Source organism: Triticum urartu, chromosome 7, assembly GCF_003073215.2.
Source record: "Triticum urartu cultivar G1812 chromosome 7, Tu2.1, whole genome shotgun sequence".
Taxonomy (NCBI): Eukaryota; Viridiplantae; Streptophyta; class Magnoliopsida; order Poales; family Poaceae; genus Triticum; species Triticum urartu.
Window position 1 is genome coordinate 242,853,173 of NC_053028.1, and position 24,711 is coordinate 242,877,883.

At 47.0% G+C, this 24,711-nt stretch overlaps 1 protein-coding gene across 1 annotated transcript; it reads left to right on the forward strand.

The window, feature by feature from the left end:
• The first annotated feature begins 22,339 nt into the window (after positions 1–22,339).
• On the forward strand, positions 22,340–23,619 carry LOC125518725 (F-box protein At5g49610-like). The gene is made up of 2 exons (XM_048683556.1): positions 22,340–23,406; positions 23,502–23,619. The coding sequence occupies exons 1-2, from the start codon at positions 22,340–22,342 to the stop codon at positions 23,617–23,619; spliced, it is 1,185 nt and encodes a 394-aa protein (XP_048539513.1).
• The last annotated feature ends 1,092 nt before the right edge of the window (positions 23,620–24,711 follow it).

A 24,711-nucleotide genomic window follows, 5' to 3' on the forward strand; every position in this document is an offset into this window, starting at 1 on the left:
GCTCGGTTATCGGAATCAGGTGATTCAAGTGCCTGGAGTTTCGTATCGAAACCCTCTATCCGTTTAACCAACTTAAACAAGTTTTTGCCACCGTAAAAATTGCCCTTGATCCAGAATAGTACATGAAGCTTGTTTCTTTTGCCGTTTGACTTTCGTTGTTTCGTTTGATTTGATTCTTTTTGCAAACCGGAGTTCTTAAGTTGAACCTTCTGGTTAGATCTCTTATTTGAGTTTTACCCGTGCATTAGATGAATACTTATTGTATGCTTGTTTGTTTGTCTGCGATAGAATACCCGGAGTGCGCCGCGTGTTACTTCGAATCTCTAGGTTTCGCAGATCATCAGCAAGGCAAGTAACACTTTGATCATACCTCCTACTACCCAGTTTTATTGCATTAGACCAATCCTCAAACATTGCATGATTAGGATCTAATTAAATTGTGGGATGGGAAGTGGTTGAGGTAGTACCTATTACCTGTTATATTATCAAACCTTTGAGAGTTACTTCTACGTTTGCCTATTATGCCATGCTATGCTAGTAGATGTGGATTGGGTGAGTGATATCTGTAACGCCCTCGATGCGGCTATAGCTCCCACGTGTCGAGGCACGACTTAGAGGCATAACCGCATTGAAAGCAATGTCGCAAGTTAGGCAATCTTCGCAACATCCCATGTAATATAGATAATAAAAAGGGAGATACATAGTTGGTTTACACTCGCTACGTCAAACAAAGTACATAAATAGCATTACATCAACCAAACACTCATGGCCCGACTACGGCGCCAAAATGAAAGATAAACCCAACATGCGACACGGTCCCGATCACCCCAACTGGGCACCACTACTGATCATCAGGGAAAGACACGTAATATCGGCGTGAGTCCTCGTCGAACTCCCACTTGAGCCCAAGCGTGTCATCTGGAATGGAATCATCAGGCCCTGCATCTGGTTTGGAAGTAATCCGTGAGCCACAGGGACTCAGCAATCTCGCACCCTCGCGATAAAGACTATATAAGCTTATAGGTACAGGCAAGGTAATATATGTGGAGCTGCAGCAAGCGACTAGCATATATGGTGGCTAACCTGTTCGCAAAAGAGAGCGAGAAAAGGAGGCAAAGCACGAACGAGAAACTAGAGAGCAACCTGCGGCAAGCATTACTCCAACACCGTGTTCACTTCCCGGACTCCGCCGAGAAGAGACCATCACGGTAACTCACACAGTTGATTCATTTTAATTAAGTTAAGGTTCAAGTTATCTACAACCGGACATTAACAAATTCCCATCTGCCCATAACCGCGAGCACAGCTTTCGAAAGTTCAAATCCCTATAGGGGAGTCCCAACTTAGCCCATGACAAGCTCTCACGGTCAACGAAGGAATAGACCTCCTCGAGACATTCCGATCAGACTCGGTATCCCGGTTCTACAAGACACTTCGACAAGTTAAAACCAATCCAGCAACACCGCCCGAATGTGCCGACAAATCCCAATAGGAGTTGCGCATATCTTGTTCTCAGGGCACACTCAGATTGTCTAAACTTCCGGTAGGCCAGCCCAGAGTTGCCCCTGGTGTCCACCGGCGGCTGACGAGATGGACCAACACTCAGAGGAGCACTGGCCCGGGGGGGTTAAAATAAGATGACCCTCAGGCTCCGGAAACCCAAGGGAAAAAGAGGCTAGGTGGCAAATGGTAAAACCAAGGTTGGGCATTGCTGGAAAAGCTTTAATCAAGGCGAACTATCAAGGGGTTCCCATTATCACCCAACCGCGTAAGGAACGCAAAATCCGGGAACATAACACCGATATGACGGAAACTAGGGCGGCAAGAGTGGAACAAAACACTAGGCGAGAGGCCGAGCCTTCCACCCTTACCAAGTATATAGATGCATTAAGATAACAAGGCAATATAATGATATCCCAACAAGTAAATAATGTTCCAACAAGGAACGGTCTCAATCTTCACCTGCAACTAGCAACGCTATAAGAGGGGCTGAGCAAAGCGGTAACATAGCCAATCAACGGTTTGCTAGGACATGGTGGGTTAGAGGTTTGACATGGCAATTTGGGAGGCATGATAAGCAAGTGGTAGGCATCGTAGCATAGCATAGCAAAAGAGCGAGCATCTAGCAAAGCAAAGATAGTAGTGATTTCGAGGGTATGATCATCTTGCCTGCAAAGTTGTCAGAGTTGACTGGATCCTCGAAAGCAGACTCAACGGGCTCCTCGTTAGCGAACTTGTCTTCCGGCTCTACCCAAACAAAACAAACAAGCAACAAGGGCACAATCAACCACGTGCAAACTCAAACAGCATGATGCAAAAATGGTATACTATGCGGGATGCAATATGGGATGCATATGCAAGATTTGACAAGGAATGAAAGAACCTGGCCTCAACTTGGAAAACCAAGTGTGCCACTGGAAATATGAGATGAAATCGCTAGAAAAACGATATAAAGATCACCGGAATCGGAGTTACGGTTTGGAAATGGCAAGCAATTCAAATATGACACCGGTTCTGCGATTTACAGCAAGTAGCTAAATGCAACAATATGAACATGCTACAGCACCAAACATGGCATCCAAAATACATGGCAGGGATCCATTCATGATGCTTAACAAAGAGACTAGCACTGAGCTACGGCCAATTCATCCATTAACAGGTTCAAACAAGCATGGCAAAAATGCATTTGGCAAACAGATTTCAGACTTAGTGAAATTAACACTTGTCTGGAATTTCAGATCAGATAGCACACTTTTGGAGCATGAAAACTATATGCTACAGGAGCTGAACATGGCAAAGTAAAGCATGGCATGGAGCTACTCAAAGAGCTTAACAAAAGTCCCTTAGTGACCTTGAGCCAAAAGGGATCAGAAAATACAATTGCAAGCATGTGAACATGGCAAAAACATAATCAGTTCTCAGACTTAGTGAAAACTGGAGCATGCAAAATCAGATATCAAGTAGGCATGTTTACGAGCTCGATGCACTCACTACAGAGCAAGTCATGACAATCTAAGCATACACACCATCAAGAATACACAAAATACAAGCTAGACATGGCAAGAACAATAACATAGCATGCACGGATCAACTACAACATCCTCGGCAAAATCGCTAACAAGTAGACAATCTGCCCAGATTCACGAAATAGCAAAAGTAGAGCTCGATTGACTCAAGCTAGGGTGCTCCATAATTGCAAACAAAGACATGGATGGATAGAGCACTACAAGATTAACAAAACATCCTTACTGATCATCCTCAAAAGAGGCACGGATCACTAGGAAACAACATGAACATATGGCATATTGAGATAAACAGCTCAAGGACTTAGTGGAAATGCTAAGTCCCTGAAATCAGCATTAACGAATGCTCCACTTTGCAAGCTTGTGCTAGTCACCACACACATCACAAAAATACATGGGTTGCACCTCTGGAATAGATGGCAAAACATATAACAAAACACATGTAGAGCTCAGGGCATATCATGCACACAATAATCATGGCAAAAATGACAAATATCTAATTGGAGCAGCAGATCTGACAATTATCTCAAATAGCACTCTTCCAACAGCATTTCGGGCATCAAGATGAACTCAAATGAAAATGATGCAATGGGATGAAATATGTGCTCTATGAGACGAACATTTTGATATGCTATATGCCCAAAACGGATCTACGGGTGCAAAGTTACGATGCGATGAACAAGGGCATATGGATCTGGGAGTCGGGGACTTAGAAGAAAATTCCACCTCGTGGATTAGGGTTGACCCGGGCACGCAAAACGAGGCGGTGGCGGATCTCGTCGGAGATGACGACGACGGCGGCCGGCGAGGTCGGGGTCGCCGGATCCGGCCCTCCCGCGGCCGGATCTGGCCGGAGGCGAGGCGCGGGCGCCGGGAGGAGGCGGCGGCCGGCGAGGACTGTGGCGGGGCGGCGGAGCAGGCCGGCGGAGGAGGAGCCACCGGGCGGCGCGGGCGACGGGCTCGCGGGGGCCCGACTCGGGCCTCCCGGGCCGGAGCGGCGGCGCGGGGGCGTGCCACGTGTCACGCGCGCATTGGCGCGGGCACGGCGGCGGATTTGTCCGGCGCGGACCGGACGTGTCCGGCGCGCGGATGGAGCGGACTAGGGTTTGGGGAGAGTGGAACCGCGAATTTTGGAGGGTCTATATATAGGCATAGAGGGAGCTAGCAGAGTCCAAATGAGGTGCGGTTTTCGGCCACACGATCGTGATCGAACGCTCTAGGTGATGGAAGGGTCTTTGGTGGGTTTTGAGCCAAATTGGTAGGGTGTTAGGCTGCAACACACACGAGGCCTTTTTGGTCCCTCAGTTTACCGTTGGAGCATCAAACGAAGTCCAAATGGTACGAAACTTGACAGGCGGTCTACCGGTAGTAAACCAAGGCCGCTTGGCAAGTCTCGGTCCAATCCGGAAATGTTTAATCCCACACAAGAAAGAAAGGTCGAATTGACCACTGGAGGAGAACGGAGCGCCGGAATGCACAACGGGGAAAATGCTCGAATGCATGAGATGAACACGTATGCAAATGCAACGCACATGATGACATGATATGAGATGCATGACAACGACAACAACACATGGAGACAAAAACCCGAACCCGAGAAAATAAAATAACTTAAGGCCAGAAACGGCAAGAGTTGGAGTACATATTGGGTAAATCACATCCGGGGTGTTACAACACTCCACCACTATGAAAGCATCTCGTCCCGAGATCTAGGAATGAAAGAACGCCGGGTATTCAGAAAGGAGGTGATCCTCGCGTTCCCAGGTAGTTTCACGGTCGGAATGGTGTGACCACTTAACTTTGAGGAATTTGATTGACTTGTTGCGAGTCTTGCGTTCAGTCTCTTGAAGAATAGCAACTGGGTGCTCATGATAAGAGAGATCTTCTTGGAGCTCAATGTCCTCGAAGTTGACGGTGCGGTCAGGAGTCTTGAAGCACTTTCGAAGCTGAGAGACATGGAACACGTCATGAACATTTGCAAAGTTTGAAGGAAGCTCGAGTTGATAGGAGAGATCGCCTCTCTTGCTGACAATCTTGAAAGGTCCCACGTATCTAGGGGCAAGCTTCCCTTTGATACCGAAGCGACGAGTACCTTTCATTGGAGAGACGCGGAGGTAAACATGATCTCCGATCTCGAAAGCCAAATCACGGTGCTTACTATCATAGTAGCTCTTCTGGCGGGATTGGGCTGCTTTGAGGTTATCTCGAATGACTTTGCACATTTCTCTGCCTCTGTGATTAAGTCATTACCCAAGAGCTGACGTTCACCGGTTTCAGACCAGTTGAGAGGGGTACGGCACTTCCTGCCATACAGAATTTCAAATGGGGCCTTGCCCGAACTTGCTTGAAAACTGTTGTTGTAGGAGAATTCAGCATAAGGAAGACAATCCTCCCACTTCATGCCGAAGGAGATCACACAAGCCCTGAGCATATCTTCAAGAATCTGGTTGACACGCTCGACTTGACCGCTAGTTTGAGGATGGAAAGCTGTGCTGAAGCGGATGTTGGTGCCCATGGCCTTCTGAAAAGAATCCCAAAACTTGGAGGTAAAGATGCTGCCACGGTCTGAAGAGATCACTTGTGGAATACCGTGCAGAGAGACAATTCGAGAGGTATAGAGCTCGCCAATTGAGCTGCAGTGATTGACTCTTTGATAGGCAGAAAGTGAGCCACTTTAGTGAGTTTGTCGATGACAACGAATATAGCATCATTGCCACGTTTGGACTTTGGAAACCCAGTCACGAAGTCCATCTCAATGTGGTCAAACTTCCATTCTGGAATGGCAAGGGTTGGAGGAGACCAGCTGGCCTTTGGTGTTCTGCCTTCACTCTTCTGCAGACATCACATTCATTCATGAACTGAGCAATCTCGCGCTTCATTCGAGTCCACCAATAAGCTGCTTGAGGTCCTGATACATCTTCGTGCTCCCAGGGTGGATGGAGAGGGAGAATTGTGAGCCTCGTTCATGATCACTTTACGAAGGTCACCTTTGGGCACAACAATACGATCCTCGAAGAAGAGAGTATCCTTGTCATCAAGGCGGTAGCACTTGTACTTGGGTTGACTCTTGGCAATCCCAATCTTCACCTTTTTCACCATAGCATCAAGAAGCTGGGCTTGGCGAATCTGGTCTTCCAAGGTAGGAGAGACTTGAAGGTTGGCGAGGAAACCTTGAGGAACAACTTGCAGATTAAGTTTGCGGAAAGCTTCACAAAGCTCGGGTTGATAAGGCTTGAGAATCAGGCTGTTGCAATAAGCCTTCCTGCTCAATGCGTCAGCAATCACATTGGCCTTGCCTGGAGTATACTCGATACTCGGATTATACTCTTGAATCATTTCGACCCATCGAGTCTGCCTGAGGTTGAGATTAGGCTGAGTGAAGATGTACTTGAGACTCTTGTGGTCAGTGAAGATGTCCACTTTTCTTCCCAATAAGAGATGTCTCCAAGTCAAAAGAGCATGCACAACTGCCGCCAACTCGAGATCATGAGTGGGGTAGTTCTTCTCATTGGGCTTCAACTGGCGAGAGGTATAAGCCAAACTTTCTTCTCTTGCATCAACACTGCGCCAAGACCTTGGAGAGAGGCATCACAAAAGACCTCGTACGGCTTGGATTCATCAGGCGGAGTCAGAACTGGAGCAGTGATCATTTCTCTTTCAAAGTGTTGAAAGCAATGTCACACTCCGGAGACCAAACGTACTTGACGTGCTTCTGGAGAAGATTTGAGAGAGGCTTCGCGATCTTAGAAAAGTTTTCAACGAATCTTCGACAGTAGCTTGCGAGACCGAGGAAGCTACGGAGTTGCTTCACGTTCTGAGGTGGTTCCCAATTCACAATTGCAGACACCTTCTCAGGATTCACCGCAATGCCCTTGGCAGAGATGATATGACCAAGATAAAGAACCTCATCGAGCCAAAATTCGCACTTGGAGAACTTGGCGTAGAACTTGTGTTCCCTGAGCTTATCGAGTACCAAACGCAAGTGCTTGGCATGATCTTCCTTGTTCTTCGAAAAGACCAGAATGTCGTCGAGATAGACCAAAACGAAGTCATTGGTGTAGGCGTTGAAGATGAAGTTCATCATGCGAGAGAAAGTCGGAGGAGCGTTGACAAGGCCAAAAGACATGACAGTGTATTCATATGAACCAAAGCTTGTCCTGAAAGCCGTCTTGGGAATATCTTGCTCACGGATTCGAATCTGATGATAACCCATACGGAGATCAAGCTTGGAGAATACTTGGGCACCTTTGAGTTGTTCGAACAGCTTTTGATGTTGGGAAGTGGGTATTTGTTCTTGATGGTCTTCTTGTTCAATGGACGGTAATCAACACAAAGTCGGTCCGTTCCATCCTTCTTCTTCACAAAAAGAACACCACAACCCCACGGAGAAGAACTAGGCCGGATGAGACCCATTCTCTCTTGAATATCGAGTTGCTTCTTCAGCTCCTTCAACTCTTCAGGTCCGAGCTTGTAAGGACGCTTGCACACAGGTTCCGTGCCAGGCTCAAGATCGATGACGAATTCAACTAGCCGGTGCGGAGGCATACCTGGAAGCTCTTCTGGAAAGACGTCTTGCTATTCACAAACGACTGGAATTTGCGAGATAGCATCCATTTCACCCTTCTCATTGAGAGAAAACAGACGGATTGTATTATCCTGAGCGGCAAAGACAATTACATCCTCAGACGAATGAGTCAATTGAATCTGCCTGGCTGCACAATCAAGCTGAGCCTTGTCCTTAGAAAGCCAATCCATCCCGAGAATAAGATCAATATCCGAGTTACCAAGGATCATAGGAGAAGCCAGAAACTTGAAATCACCCATCGAGATGAAATATCCGGAACTCGTAGTTAGCGAGCAAAACAACTACTCGGAGAGACAACTGCTAATGGTTTATGCATAACTTGAGAATACCACCATGTTTAGATTGCAAAGGGTCTCGAGGATGAAACAATGCCGATGCACCAATGTCAAAAAGAACTTTTGCCAGGAACATCGTTACAGAAGGTACCCATGATGACATCTGACGAGTTCCTCTGGCCTGAGCTGCATTCACCATGTTAACCTTGGCGTACTTAGGGTTATGCTTGACCACAGCTGTACTTGCCAATCTCACCAGAGGAGGAGGGAGATGCCTCTGATTGAAGCATTTGTTGGCATAGTGACCCTTCGGTTGGCACTTGTTGCACATGACCTCTGAAAGCGGACGGTGATACGGAGCACTCAATCTTGGAGCTTGAGATGAAGTCTTGTTTTAAAAGCCAGGGTTGGGTGAGTGGGAAGATCCACTGCCACCTTTGCTCTTCTGCTGATACGGCTGACGGAACAGAGGAGGAGGAAACCAATACTTCTGCTGCTTGGCCACTTGAGTAGAGGAAGAAGGAGTAGCATCTCTGACTCGCTTCTTGGAAGCATCGCACCTCAGTTGAGCGGCCTCTTGCTTCAATGCCATGTTGTTGAACTCATCGTACCTCAAGGGCTCAAAGAGAACAAGAGCTAACTGAATTTCTTCCCTGAGACCACCCCTGAACTGGTATATCATGCTCTTCTCGTTGGGGACATCCTGCTTAGCAAAGCAGGCGAGCTTCTGAAACAACTTGTTGTAGTCATAGACAGACAAAGAGCCTTGCTTCAGGTTGCGGAATTCCTCACGCTTGCTCTCAACCACGCTCTGAGGAATATGATGAGCTTTGAAGTCTTGACGGAATTCATCCCAGGTAATCACACGGCCTCCTCTGGAATTCTTGTACTGCTGGAATCATTCTGCAGCTTGATCTTTGAGTTGGAAGGAAGCGAACTTGACAAAGTCCTCAGGCCTGACGTTACTGCACTCGAAAGACTTGCACAGATCCACGAGCCAATCGTCAGCATCAGTTTCCTCAACACAATTGCTGAAAGTCTTTGGCCCGTTAGCAAGGAACTGGTTGAGTGTAGCAAAGTGATTCTGATTGTTGCCTTAGTTGCCTTGGTTCACTTGATTGCGCTCTTGAAGAATTTGCATGATCAACTGTGTTTTGCATGGTTGCGGGCATCACAGCTTGCATGCCTCCGGGGAGGAGGGTGGTGGCGGATGATTCTGTTCTGATTGGTGCTCTTAGCGGGAGCCATCCTGAAGAGGGTGACAACCGTTAGCACCTTGACAGATAAAATGAAGCTGAATCAAAGCGGGAAATTGCAATAAAGTCTTCACATCCCGAACATAAGAACGAATGCATTCACTTGAAATGGTCACATATTATAAATTGAGAAGCCACTTAGAATTTTAGATAGAGAAATAAATCAACAAGGTACGGATCAAGAACGATACTCGGTAGAAATCCCATCTCAAACCATATCCGTGGAAGAAGAACTAGAGCTACAAGAATTCCCACCTATGAAAACTCCCGAACCTTTTTGGTATGCAATCAGGTTTTGGGGATACAGGGGAAGCATAATATCTCACCCAAATCTAGCAAATCTACATCCAGCTGTATCATCCTTCAACACATAACCGAGAAAAACTTCGGAAACCATCTACCTAACCTTCGAAAAGCATCCGTTATACAAGTTATGGCAGATACTCCCGAACTCCCGCCCCAGTACTGGGTGGCGTCGAGGTTATCTCACCAACGATAATACAAGATATTTTCAGATGTCGGCGTACTAAACTAAGGTATTCCAAACTGCAACGATAAAATTGTGACGACAACACCTCGGAGCTCAACTCCCCGGGACACTGCCACAACCCCTAAAGACAGGAGGCACCAAGAACAATGTTCTCGTCGCAAAACCATCAGAATGATTCCAAGATACCCACGTGATCCTAAAAAATGTTTAGTGAAATTTGACAAGAGAAGAGTCAAAACTCTACGTCAGGATGCCTTACCAGAGCGATGAGGAGACTGGGAAGTAAAAAGAATTCCTAAACTCTCCGATATATAATTCCTAAATGACTCAAAACATTTTTCTAGACTCAGCGCGGCTGCTAAAAATGATCAAGCAATGGGGCTCCTAAGGTCGGGGAAGGCTCTGATACCAACTTGTAACGCCCTCGATGCGGCTATAGCTCCCACGTGATGAGGCACGACTTAGAGGCATAACCGCATTAAAAGCAATGTCGCAAGTTAGGAAATCTTCGCAACATCCCATGTAATATAGATAATAAAAGGGGAGATACATAGTTGGCTTACACTCACCACGTCAAACAAAGTACATAAATAGTATTACATCAACCAAACACTCATGGACCGACTACGGCGCCAAAATGAAAGATAAACCCAACATGCGACACGGTCCCGATCACCCCAACTGGGCACCACTACTGATCATCAGGGAAAGACACGTAATATCGGCGTGAGTCCTCGTCAAACTCCCACTTGAGCCCAAGCGCGTCATCTGGAACGGAATCATCAGGCCCTGCATCTGGTTTGGAAGTAATCTGTGAGCCACAGGGACTCAGCAATCTCGCACCCTCGCGATCAAGACTATATAAGCTTATAGGTACAGGCAAGGTAATATATGTGGAGCTGCAGCAAGCGACTAGCATATATGGTGGCTAACCTGTTCGCAAAAGAGGGCGAGAAGAGGAGGCAAAGCGCGAGCGAGAAACTAGAGAGCAACCTGCGGCAAGCATTACTCCAACACCGTGTTCACTTCCCGGACTCCGCCGAGAAGAGACCATCACGGTAACTCACACTGTTGATTCATTTTAATTAAGTTAAGGTTCAAGTTATCTACAACCGGACATTAACAAATTCCCATCTGCCCATAACCGCGGGCACGGCTTTCGAAAGTTCAAATCCCTGCAGGGGAGTCCCAACTTAGCCCATGACAAGCTCTCACAGTCAACGAAGGAATAGACCTCCTCCCGAGAATTCGATCAGACTCGGTATCCCGGTTCTACAAGACACTTCGACAAGTTAAAACAAATCCAGCAACACCGCCCGAATGTGCCGACAAATCCGATAGGAGCTGCACATATCTCGTTCTCAGGGCACACTCAGATTGTCTAACGGTAGGCCAGCCCAGAGTTGCCCCTGGTGGCCACCGGCGGCTGACGAGGGACCAACACTCAGAGGAGCACTGGCCCGGGGGGGAATAAGATGACCCTCGGGCTCCGGAACCCAAGGGAAAAAGAGGCTAGGTGGCAAAATGGTAAAACCAAGGTTGGGCATTGCTGGAAAAGCTTTAATCAAGGCGAACTATCAAGGGGTTCCCATTATAACCCAACCGCGTAAGGAATGCAAAATCCGGGAACATTCATCGATATGACGGAAACTAGGGCGGCAAGAGTGGAACAAAACACTAGGCGAGAGGCCGAGCCTTCCACCCTTTACCAAGTATATAGATGCGTTAAGATAACAAGCAATATAATGATATCCCAACAAGTAAATAAATGTTCCAACAAGGAACGGTCTCCAATCTTCACCTGCAACTAGCAACGCTATAAGAGGGGCTGAGCAAAGCGGTAACATAGCCAATCAACGGTTTGCTAGGACATGGTGGGTTAGAGGTTTGACATGGCAATTTGGGAGGCTTGAAAGCAAGTGGTAGGCATCGTAGCATTGGCATAGCAAAAGAGCGAGCACTAGCAAAGCAAAGATAGTAGTGATTTCGAGGGTATGATCATCTTGCCTGCAAAGTTGTCAGAGTTGACTGGATCCTCGAAAGCAAACTCAACGGCCTCGTTAGCGAACTGTCTCCCGGCTCTACCCAAACAAGACAAACAAGCAACAAGGCACAATCAACCACGTGCAACTCAAACAGCATGATGCAAAAATGGTATACTATGCGGGATGCAATATGGGATGTATATGCAAGATTTGACAAGGGAATTGAAAGGAAATGAACCTGGCCTCAACTTGGAAAACCAAGTGTGCCACTGGAAATATGAGATGAAATCGCTTGAAAACAATATAAAGATCACCGGAATCGGAGTTACGGTTTGAAAATGGCAAGCGATTCAAATATGACCACGTTGCGATTTACAGCAAGTAGCCATCTAAATGCAACAAGATGAACATGCTACAGCACCAAACATGGCACAAAATACATGGCAGGGATCCATTCATGATGCTTAACAAAAGAGAACACTGAGCTACGGCCAATTCATCCATTAACAGGTTCAAACAAGCATGGCAAAAATGCATTTGGCAAACAGATTTCAGACTTAGTGAAATTAACACTTGTCTGGAATTTCAGATAGCCACACTTTGGAGCATGAAAACTATATGCTACAGGACCTGAACATGGCAAAGTAAAGCATGGCATGGAGCTACTCAAAGAGCTTAACAAAAGTCCCTTAGTGACCTTGAGCCAAAAGGGATCAGAAAATACAATTGCAAGCATGTGAACATGGCAAAAACATAATCATCAGACTTAGTGAAAACTGGAGCATGCAAATCAGATATCAAGTAGGCATGTTTACGAGCTCGATGCACTCACTACAGAGCAAGTCATGACAATCTAAGCATACACCCATCAAGAATACACAAATACAAGCTAGACATGGCAAGAACAATAACATAGCATGCACGGATCAACTACAACATCCTCGGCAAAATCGCTAACAAGTAGACAATCTGCCCAGATTCACGAAATAGCAAAAGTAGAGCTCGATTGACTCAAGCTAGGGTGCTCCATAATTGCAAACAAAGACATGGATGGATAACACTACAAGATTAACAAAACATCCTTACTGATCATCCTCAAAAGAGGCACGGATCACTAGGAAACAACATGAACATATGGCATATGAGATAAACAGCTCAAGGACTTAGTGGAAATGCTAAGTCCCTGAAATCAGCATTAACGAATGCTCACTTTGCAAGCTTGTGCTAGTCACCACACACATCACAAAAATATATGTGTTGCACCTTTGAATAGATGGCAAAACATATGACAAAACACATGTAGAGCTCAGGGCATATCATGCACACAATAATCATGGCAAAAATGACAAATATCTAATTGGAGCAGCAGATCTGACAATTATCTCAAATAGCACTCTTCCAACAGCATTTCGGGCATCAAGATGAACTCAAATGAAAATGATGCAATGAGATGAAATGATGTGCTCTCTGAGACGAACATTTTGATATGCTATATGCCCAAAACGGAGCTACGGGTGCAAGGTTACAATGCGATGAACAAGGGCATATGGATCTGGTAATCGGGGACTTAGAAGAAAATTCCACCTCGCGGATTAGGGTTGACCCGGGCACGCAAAACGAGGCGGTGGCGGATCTCGCCGGAGATGACGACGACGGCGGCCGGGGAGGTCGGGGCGCCGGATCCTGCCCTCCCGCGGCGGATCTGGCCGGAGGCGAGGCGCAGGCGCCGGGAGGAGGCGGTGGCCAGCGAGGACTGTGGCGATGGGCGGCGGAGCAGGCCGGCGGAGGAGGAGCCACCGAGCGGCGCGGGCGACGGGCTCGCGGGGGCCCGACTCGGGCCTCCCGGGCCGGAGCGGCGGCGGCGGGGCGTGCCACGTGTCACGCGCCGATTGGCGCGGGCGCGGCGGCGGGATTTGTCCGGCGCGGACCGGACGTGTCCGGCGCGCGGATGGAGCGGGGCTAGGGTTTGGGGGAGAGTGGAACCGCGAATTTTTTGGAGGGTCTATATATAGACATAGAGGGAGCTAGGAGTGTCCAAATGAGGTGCGGTTTTCGGCCACGCGATCGTGATCGAACGCTCTAGATGATGGAGAGGGTTTTGGTGGGTTTTGGGCCAAAATGGAAGGGTGTTGGGTTGCAACACACACGAGGCCTTCTCGGTCCCTCGGTTAACCGTTGGAACATCAAACGAAGTCCAAATGGTATGAAACTTGACAGGCGGTCTACCGGTAGTAAACCAAGGCCGCTTGGCAAGTCTCGGTCCAGTCCGGAAATGTTTAAACCCCACACACGAAAGAAAGGCAGAAATGACCACCGGAGGAGAACGGAGCGCCGGAATGCAAAACGGACAACGGGGAAAATGCTCGAATGCATGAGACGAACACGAATGCAAATGCAATGCACATGATGACATGATATGAGATGCATGACAACGATAACAACACACGGAGACAAGAACCCGAACCCGAGAAAATAAAATAACTTAAGGCCGGAAACGGCAAGAGTTGGAGTACATATTGGGTAAATCATATCCGGGGTGTTACAATATCCATGAGAGATGTGAGTTTGTTAATTAAGGGCTTATCTAAGGTGGCAACTTAAACACACATCTGGGTGGATTGAGGTACCTGGGTATTCCAGGATTGCCTGTTTTTCTTTATGGACCGCCACCCAGGCCCAAAGGGATCATGAGATTTTTCATACTAGAAACTTCCGTGTGCAGCCACAAGCTATTATGGGCTCTAGCATAGTTGATTAAGTCGTGCGAACTCTTACAGGGTAGACTAGCAGATGTAGGGGTTGTAGGTGGTACGGTCTACCCCACATGTAAGGTGCTAGCGCTTCTGAAAGACTATGTCTCGGTCATCTGTCTTCTCAAAGACCATGTAGTGCGAGAAACCAAACGGAGACGATCGAGTCTTGTGGGGAAAAGTGCGCAAACCTCTACAGAGTGTATAAACTAATCATGGTTAGCCGTGTCCCCGGTTATGGACATCTTGAGTATCTAGTACTTGGATTATCATGTGAATCTCAACATGTTACTCTAAATTAATTTTGTTGGGTTTGTTTAATGATCATGCTTAATTGGGATTGAGAATGCTGTCAACCATTCTCAATGTTTAACAACCACCATGATAGTTAAATAAAATTTATTCCTTTGAAGTAGGGAAAAATTGGCTTTACGCAAAATTGTAACCATAGAGCTTTCCACCAGCCAAATATGCATATAGTTTAGCTGTTTCATTCCATTATTCTCTATGTGTTACTTTGCCAGCATATTCCATGTGCTGGCCCGTTTCGGGCTGCAACGTTAATGTTGCAGACTTTTCAGACGAAGATTAAGGAGTTTTAGGTCGTGGTTCTATACTCAGTGATGTCGTTGGAGTTGATGGACTCACTTATCTTCCAAGCCTTCCACTGTTACCGTTATTAGATGGCCTTAAGCCATATATCATAATAAGTTCTCTATGGAGACACGATGTAATAAGTGTGTGAGTGCTACTCTATTACAAATCCTCCAAGTATTGTGTGGTGTCAGCATTACTGATCCAGGGATGACACCTGAGCACAGAGATCATACTGTTTGAGGTCTGGTCGCTACAAACCCCACCTAAGCACGAGCGGGGTAGGCAACAAGGAATCAAGCCAATTTTTGGGAAATAGACCGTGAACCAGGTAGATCACTATTTGATCCATGGGTGGGATAGTCGGTCGTGGTCTCAGCAGGACGGTTGCAGTAGTGACATGTGGAATAGCTAGTTGCGATAGGTGAAACAAATAGATTTGTACATACAAATATCCTCGAGGGCAAGGTGAGCCAGTGTAAACTCTAACTTTACATCATCTTACAACAAAAGTATAGCACTAAAAACAACATAACAAACAGAAATACAACATCACTTATGACATACTCCCTCCATTTCTTTTTAGTCTCCATATAAGATTTGGTCAAAGTCAAATTTTGTTAACTTTGACTAAGTTTATAGAAAAAAATAGCAAGATTCACATCATGAAATCAATATTGTTTGATGCATCATGAAATTAACAGGCCCGGGCCTTGCGGCTGCTGGCGATGCTTCCATGTGCACTGCCGAGGCGTACTATGGACCTGTTGCGGCCTCGTCCACGCCCTGGCCGCTGGATCCTCGTGTTCCTAGCAGCCCTGCATGTGATCAGATCAGGAAGGAGTCACAGGAAATTCACACAATTGCATGGAAGCGGGAGTTTGTAGGCACCATGATTCCTAATCCCTCTTCTAGGGACACCGACGGGAGGGATGCTTCACAATACAGGAACCATCAGGCGACCGGAGTAACTCATGTTAAACTTTGTGATCCACCAGATTGTGATCCATCACCAGATGGGCGCTCCCTTAAGATGAAGAGACCATCGGCGATGGAGACACCCAGGATACTAGGGGTATCTACCATGAACCCGGAGCTTGGTGGGGGCGATAACGGGGCTCCCTTTGTGGATGCTGCCCGCCCAAAGCCGGCTGATGGGGAATTTGTGGTCATGGCAGAAACAGAAGGCAAGGAAATCAGTGGGATGGAACAGAGACATTTGGAGGCAACCGGCCCAGGGGCCGCCGGTAACCTGACGGGGCCGAGTGTGGCGCCCCGTTAGGAGCAATGATAGGACTGAGTTCGAACTGTCGAGGCGTAGGGGCGCCTCGACAGTTCGTGACCTCACCGCCCTTGTGTAGAGTCATCGTCCGCAATTTGTTTTCTTGTGTGAAACTAGACAATGCTCAGAAAAGTCCACCACCTCTGGCATCACCTAGGCATGCGTGGTTTTTGCAGCGTGAGCAGTGATGGCCAAAGTGGTGGATTATCACTGTTTTGGAATGATCAATTGTCAGTGGAGATTACAGATAAGAATGAAAGAATTATTGATGCTAATATCCACGCCTCCCCGTCTCACCCTGTGTGGTGTTTAACATGTGTGTATGGGGAACCTCGAACAGAAAATCGCCACCGTATGTGGTCCTTGATGTCAGAGCTGCGAGCTACCAGTGACCTCCCATGGATGCTCATGGGGGGCTTCAACGAAACCCTTTGGCAATGTGAACATATGTCAGCCACCCCTCGCCCGCTAGTCAGATTGCCGCTTTCCGAGAGGTTGTGCAGGACTGTGAGCTCCATGACCTTGGGTTCTCTGGTGTTCCTTTCACTTATGATAACAAGAGAAGAGGAAGAGCAAACGTGAAGGTCAGATTGGACCGGGCTCTAGCTGATGATAGATGGAGAGATATATTCTCGGACGCGACTGTGGTACACCTTGTGTCCCCTTGCTCGGACCATCTTCCACTCTTAATCCACCTGCAAAAGGAGGATTTCTTGCTAAAACGTAGGCGCACTAGCCAGTATGAAATTTTCTGGGAACGAGCCGGCGAACTTCCAGAATTAATACGGAGGGCATGGGAGGCAACACAGACCACCGACAACCTTGCTTCGGTCACTGTAGGGTTGAGCCAAGTGATGGAAAATCTGCAAGGCTGGAGCAAGCATAAGTTTGGGAATATATTGCGAGAGCTCGACAGCACACGTAAAAAAAATTACCAGTTGCTGCAGACAAATGGAGATCAGCAAGAGATTAGAAGACTCTTTGATTGTATGACGAACTGCTCTATAGAGAAGAGCTCCTATGGCTACAACGATCACGAATTGATTGGCTCAAAGAGGGTGACCGAAATACGAAGGTATTCCACAATAACTCTGTATGGCGGGCACGGAAAAACAAGATTAAGAAGCTAAAAATGATGAGGGAGTATGGCAGTCTAACCCGTCAGTTATGGAGCTGATGGCGTCCTCTTTCTTCAAGGAGTTGTTCACTAGAGACCCATCATTGAATGTAGATGAAATTATCAGCTTACTGGAGAAGAAAGTAACGGATGACATGAATGATTCACTTTGTAAAGATTTTTCCGAGCAAGAAATTTCTGATGCGCTGTTTCAAATAGGTCCCCTAAAGGCTCCAGGGCCGGACGGGTGCCCGGCGCAGTTCTATCAAAGGAATTGGGCAGTTTTGAAGGACGCGGTTGTTGCGGCGGTCAGGCTATTCTTTGCTACAGAACATATGCCATCCGATACTAACTCCACGTCAATTGTGTTAATCCCAAAGTCGGACCAACCAGAGACACTCAGAGAATTTCAGCCTATCAGCTTATGTTCCGTGCTCTACAAAATAGTGGCCAAATGCTTAGTGAACAGACTTCGACCACTTCTTGGTGACATTATATCCCTGAACCAAAGTGCCTTTGTCCCCGGGCGTATGATTACTGATAATGCGTTGGTGGCATTTGAATGCTTCCATGCAATTGAGCACTGCAAAAAAGAACATGAATCTTTCTGTGCGTATAAGTTGGATCTGTCCAAGGCGTATGATAGGGTTGATTGGGACTTCCTTAGAAGAACGATGCAGAGTTTAGGTTTCGGTCCCCTATGGGTGGAATGGATAATGTCCTGTGTGACCTCGGTGAGCTACTCGGTAAAATTCAATGGAACCCTTCTTGATTCATTCTCCCGGTCCAGAGGTCTTCACCAAGGTGATCCACTATCTCCTTTTTTGTTCTTATTTTTCGTTGATGGCCTTTCTGCTCTCCTGCATCGTGAAGCAATCCAGGGCACTATCACACCACTCAAAGTATGCCGTCGAGCTCCGGGGATCTCCCACCTGTTGTTTGCTGGCGACACCATGATGTTCTCCAAGGCTGAAAGTGAACAGGCAAAAAGGGTAAAACATGTTCTAGAGGTTTATTCTAAAGGGACTGGCCAAGTGATCAACCCTCACAAAGGTTCCATGTTGTTCAGTCCTACTTGTCCAAGAACAGTCCAGCAAAGCATTAAGGGTACACTCCAAGTTACTCAAACGACATTTGAAGCGAAATATCTTGGCCTCCTGACGCCGGAGGGAAGAATGAGTAAAGGGAAACTCAAAAGTTTGCAAGAGAGATTAGCAAAGAGCTTGATGGAGTGGGGCGATAATCATATGTCCATGGGTGGTAAGGAAATAAAAATTAAAGCAGTTGCCCAAGCTCTCCCAGTTTATATCATGAGTGTTTTCAAGGTACCAGCTGGCCTCTATGAAGAACTTACGAGGATGATTCGCCGCTACTGGTGGGGTGCAGAAAAAGGCAAGCAAAAAACTCATTGGGTAATTTGGGACAGTATGTTGCGACCCAAGGGAAGAGGGGGAATGGGATTTAAAGATCTAAGGTTGTTCAATCAAGCCTTGCTAGCACGTCAAGCATGGCGTTTAATACAATTCCCGGAGAGCCTATGTGCACAGGTCCTACGGGCCAAGTACTATCCGTTCGGCTCCATCACGGATATAGTCTTCACAGGTAATGGATCGTGGACGTGGTCTGCCGTTGAATATGGGCTCGAGCTAGTTAAGCAGGGATGTATTTGGCGTGTTGGCAACGGAGCAGAGATACACATCTGGCGCGATCCTTGGATCCCAAGGGGGCCTTCGTTTAGGCTGATCACACCAAAACGTCGATGCAGATTAAAATGGGTGGCAGATCTCCTCAATGGTGATGGCTCTTGGAATAGAGCACTTCTCAGGCAACATTTTCTTCCAGCGGATGTCACGGAAATTCTGAAAATTAAGCCCTCTCGCCACTTGGAAGCGGACTCTATTGCTTGGCAACCAGATAAGCAAGGTCAGTTCTCGGTGCGGTCTGCTTACAATATGGCTCACAATCGGATCATGGCTCAACAAGGAATTGGAGAGTCAAGTGCTAGAACAGATGGATCAAGACCTGCGTGGAAGCTGCTATGGAAATGTGGGGCTCCATCGAAGGTTCGCGTCTTCGCCTGGAAAGCTGCTCGGGAGGCACTGGCTACTAGGGCGAACAAGAAGCGTCGACACATGGAGCTGGATGGTATTTGTACGATCTGCAGGCAAGAGGAAGAAACGGCTCATCATGCTCTAGTCCGATGCCCTCATGCTTAGAACTTGTGGGACGCAATGCGAAGGGTCTGGGATTTACCACCTGTTGAATCTCTCAGAAATAAATAGCCGGACTGGTTGTTAATGCTGCTACAGGAGCTGAATGCACACAACACATGCTTGTACTCATGTTGCTATGGCGCGTGTGGTATGTACACAATGAGCTTACCCATGAGAAGCCAATGATCCCCGTTGAAGTGTCTAAACGTTTTTTATGCAGCTATGCGGAATCACTACTCATGATCAGTCAGTATCCGCACACAGATATCATCAAGGGGAAGCTACCAAATATATTGGAAGGGGCAATACTGCATAGCACCAGCAGCGAGTCAAGACGTCCGACCACGGCATCATGGGAACCTCCGCCAGAAAATCATGTCAAGCTAAATTTTGATGGATCGTATGTCACTGCCGACGGTTCTGCAGGAGCGGGCATGGTCCTGCATGACCATACTAGCTAGGTGATCTATGCCGCTTGTAGATGGCTCCTAAACTGCCATGGGCCGCTCGAGGCTGAGCTCATTGCATGTGAGGAGGGACTCAAGTTGGCGTTGCATTAGTCCCAGAAGCCGCTACTAGTGGAGACGGACTGTGCTGAAATTTTGTCTCTGATCAATGCTCGCCCACCTGATCGATCGAGAAACATGTATCAAGTGGCTGAAATCTCGGACCTACTGAAGGAGAGGCAAGCTCAAGGCAAGCTCAAATCAAGAATATTAGTCGGACGCAGAACAAGGTTGCGCATGCTATGGCATCCATTGGACGAGCACAAGAACGAACGTCATGTTGGTTAGCAAATGTTCCTCCGGAGATTAGCATTATCATTGTGAATGATTGTAAAAACATTATCAATTAATTAATAAAATGCTATCCCCCGCAAAAAAAACTTTATGAAGTTTGACTTTAATCAAATCTTATATGTAAACTAAAAAGAAATGAAGAGAGTATTATGTTACACTAAAAGTAAAGACTGCATGATATATCCGGATGAAATTCTCTCACGATCAACCATATCATAAGAACTCCTCTAAATAAATTTCTCTTTGGATAGAAGGCTTCGGGAGATTTCTTGCATTATTGACATTTGGTACACCTTGCCTACGTCTAATGGTTATCCTTAAAGTATCGTCATCATTATTTGGACTTGGTGATCAAGTTCTCTTCGAGAAATATGGTCCCATATCTTAGATCAATCAAAGTAAGAGGATAATTAGTTAGAAAGTTAGGACTAAAAAGAACATGCACATGAGAGAGGGGACATGAAGATGTGATTCAAACCACGAATTCAAATTATGATTGTCTCTCGACAGTAGGTGTCTAACGACGCATCCTGGTTGAACGGCGAACAGGGGAGAGATTGCGAGTTTTCTAAAGCCGAACAAGAACGAAGAGAGGTTTGCCGCCGCCGTGTATATCATAGCGATCATACGAAATAACGGATGCCGAAGAGGCAATGTACGGGGCGATTTACTGCTTGTGGGCTTTTTATTGCCTCCTCACTTTGTATTCTAGCTTAGTGGGTTCGGCCATGCTTTTTTATGAGAGTGGATTTTCTATTCTTGGTGTACTATGACCGAGTTTGCAGAAAATATATGACAAAACATGATCAAACAAATTCCAAAAAATCTAAAAATTTAAGACATCAAACTTTATCAAATGTTGGAGCATCTTGGAAAATTTGAGCCCAAAAATAACATCTGAGCATCCCTCACTAAAAAAACAAAATCAATGTTAAAAGTTTCGTTCAATTTTTGAGCAGTGATTTCGTCTTTTTAGTGAGAGCTTGTCTAATGTTATTTTTGGCTGAAATTTTGCAAGAAGCTCTACCATTTGATAAGTTGATAAGGTTTGATGTCTCAAAATTTCAGGTTTTTTGGATTTTGTTTGATCACATTTAATTTATTTATTTTTGACAAACTCAGATGTAGTACACTCGAGATAGCCACCACATTCCGTTTTTTCATTGGGTACATACCAAAGAAAAACAGTACACAAGTACGTGACATCAAATTATCATCATTGGGTTCAATTGAAGCTAACAACTCTACGCTGGTTTCGCCCCTGCGAGGCGGACATTGGAGCTCAAAGGTCTTCGCAGATGGGAGGACGGCGAAGAGGGGCCGGCGCTTCGCCCGTCCACCAATAACCACTTTTGCTAGGTCATGCTCTAATCAGCTAGCTTGGCGCATGAGCAGCCAGTGTACAAATCTTGCCGTGGTAGGATAATTCAACGTAAAACAGCTGCCATGGCAGTGTACAAAGTTCTGCCAGGACACCTAAAGTCCTATACTAGACAGCGCAAGTTTTATTCAACAGTTCCGTTGGTCACGTTGCCTTGAATTCGATGGACAGCCTCTTTTCTTAGGCCTGCGCCAAGGTCTACCGCAGTAGCCGTGTGGCTGGCTGCTCCTTTCATACTTGCATTCTTTTGTCTTGGGGATAGATAGATAGACTAGGCCCGGTTGACTGGGCAGCAGCCTTGATCCTCATCCAACGGCCCAACAGTCTTGCCCTCGGCCGCAGCCTTCTGATCGTAGGGTTTCTTCTATTTTCGAGGGAGATCGTTGGGAGGGTTTCTTGGTTCTCAAGTGGTCTTGTACACAAATTTCTTGGTTCTCAAGCTTACCTCCTCCTCCCGCCCTAATCCTCGCAGTTATTTCGCCGTTGTTTAATTGACGCAGCCAATGTAGCCGGTCTCTTCTGGCCTGAACTCAGATTCGTATTGCCCAGCGAGCTCCCGGGTCACGGGGACGGGCCGATCGGACGACCATGTCAAGCGAACCGGAGCAAGGCAATGGTGCTGGCGATGACGAACATAGCGGCGGCCTGCCTGAGGACCAGATGTTCGAGATGCTCACCCGCGTCTCCCTCGACGACCTCTCCGCATGCCGCCAGGTGTCTGCCCAGTGGCGCCGGCCCCCGTACGAGCCGGCCTTCTCGGCGCTTCACTGCCGCCGCCGCGCCGACGCCGTCGTCTCGGGATACTTCGTGCAGGGCATGGCGCGCAACCGCTACTCCGCCACCTTCGTCTCCATGCACCCCTCCCAGGCCGACGCTGATCCGTCCGTCTCCCTCGACTTCCTGCCCTCCGCGCACGTCCGCGTTGAGGCTGTCTCCGCGCACCGCGGCCTCGCGTGCTGCGTCGACGCCGACGCCGACGCCGCCGCGCGCATGGGCGGCAAGACGTCGTCGGCGCGATGCTACTACGCGTGCAAGCCCGCCACGAGGCAGTGGCGGGCGCTGCCCAACCCGAGGCTGCGCTTCCCCACGGCGGTCACCGCGATGGTGGCGCGCCCCGCCGGCGCCGGCGCCGCGGCGGACTTCAAGATCCTCCGGCTCTCGGTCCCGACGCTGCGTGACCACCTGCGTTGCGAGATCTTCGACTCGCGAAGGCGCGCGTGGCGGCGCTCGGCCGACGTGATGGTGTGGCCGGAGTCGCTCGTGGCCGCCGGCCCGGCGGTGAGGGCCCACGGCGCCATGCATTGGCTACGGTGGCCGGACAGGGTCGGCGCCGCCGAGGACATCTTCGCGTTCGACATGAAGAGCGAGGCGTGGAGGCTCATTGTTCTCCCGCCGGAGGTGGAAGACAGAACGGACAGGTGGGCGGGCAAGAAGAAGCTGGTGACGGTGGAGGGGAAGCTGTGCCTGGTAGTGACCGTGGATGAGGAGGCGGAGGTGTGGGTGATCGCCGACTACGGCAGGCAGCAGGAGAGATGGGAGAAGAAGATGGCAGTGAACTTGAAGAATCTCGGGATGCAGGAAGGGGGAGCCCTTATACTCAGGGATCTCTGCTCATCCGAGGTCGCATTCTTCAACAGTGTATACGGAGTGATCTGGTGATGAAATCGCTCGCTTAATTCTCCTTCAAATCTTCGTTACAATCTTCATTATTCGCAAGCGAAGTGTTACTAATTTTGCATATGTTTTGCAGGTACGATTTTTGGAGGGGCGAGATAGCAGAAGTCCCCGTGCATCACAAATGCATACAAGAAGTTTTCAAGTATGAGTCCGATTTTGGTCCTTGGGACATCGATGAAAACAAAATCTAGACTGATTGACACTGCAAAATTTGCGTTTTGGAAGACCCGGTCTCTAGAATTGTCAATCTTGCAGTGGCATCTACTCTCCGTATCCTGGCTGAGCCTCTCTTTTTCGTGAGAGAAGGAAACAACAAATCTTGATGATGTCGACAAATTCAATTACCTCCGTCTTTGATTATCACCAATTAGCTCCATCATTTATTAACACCGCTTCAGGCCAATAAATTTTGTTAAATTTTGTTGGAATTCAGATGCAATCTAAGCTTAGAAATATGTACAATGCTTGAAGGGTAGAAGTTTTTAAGAGAAATGGTCTGTTTCGATGGACAGGTATGAGATAAACGAGTTGTTCCGTTCGTTAAACTCGTGATCATTGAAGCTCGGTTGATAAGCTCGTTAAAGCTAACACTCATTAAGTTGAGTGCTCACGTGTACCGGTAAAGCTGGAAACAACACAAAAGCATTGTATCACATATTCAAAATTTTAACATGTACTCCCTCTGTTTCAAAATAGATGACCCAACTTTGTATTAATTTTAGTACAAAGTTATTATAAAATTGGGTCATCTATTTTGGAACGGAGGAAGTAGCGAATAGTTAAACATGTAGCTGAGTACAACTGCAGCAACCTTTCCCAAAATTGAAACTTTCAAATAAGTAGCACAATAAAAAAAGTTTGAACATGGATGACTTCATGGTTTGAACATCAATGATTAGTCAACCATGTATTTGAACATGGATGACCTCAATTTAAGTGTATAGAGAGCATTCTTTTTTGCTTTCAGAAAAGCCTAAAGTCATACTTCCTCCATTCCAAAATATAGTGCATATAGGTTTTACCAAAAGTCACACTATGCAAACTTTGATCATATTTTATAAAAAAATAGATACATCTAGAATACCAAATACATATCGTACATCATGAGTTATATTTTGGTAATGTACATGTGTGTATTATAGATATAGATAGTTTTCTCTATAAACTTAGTCAAAGTTTGATAAGCTTGAATTTTGAAAAAAAAAATCTATGTGCACTACATTGTGGAACGAAAGGAGTACATTAACTGTATCACAGTCTTTGCGAACACACCCTTACACAAA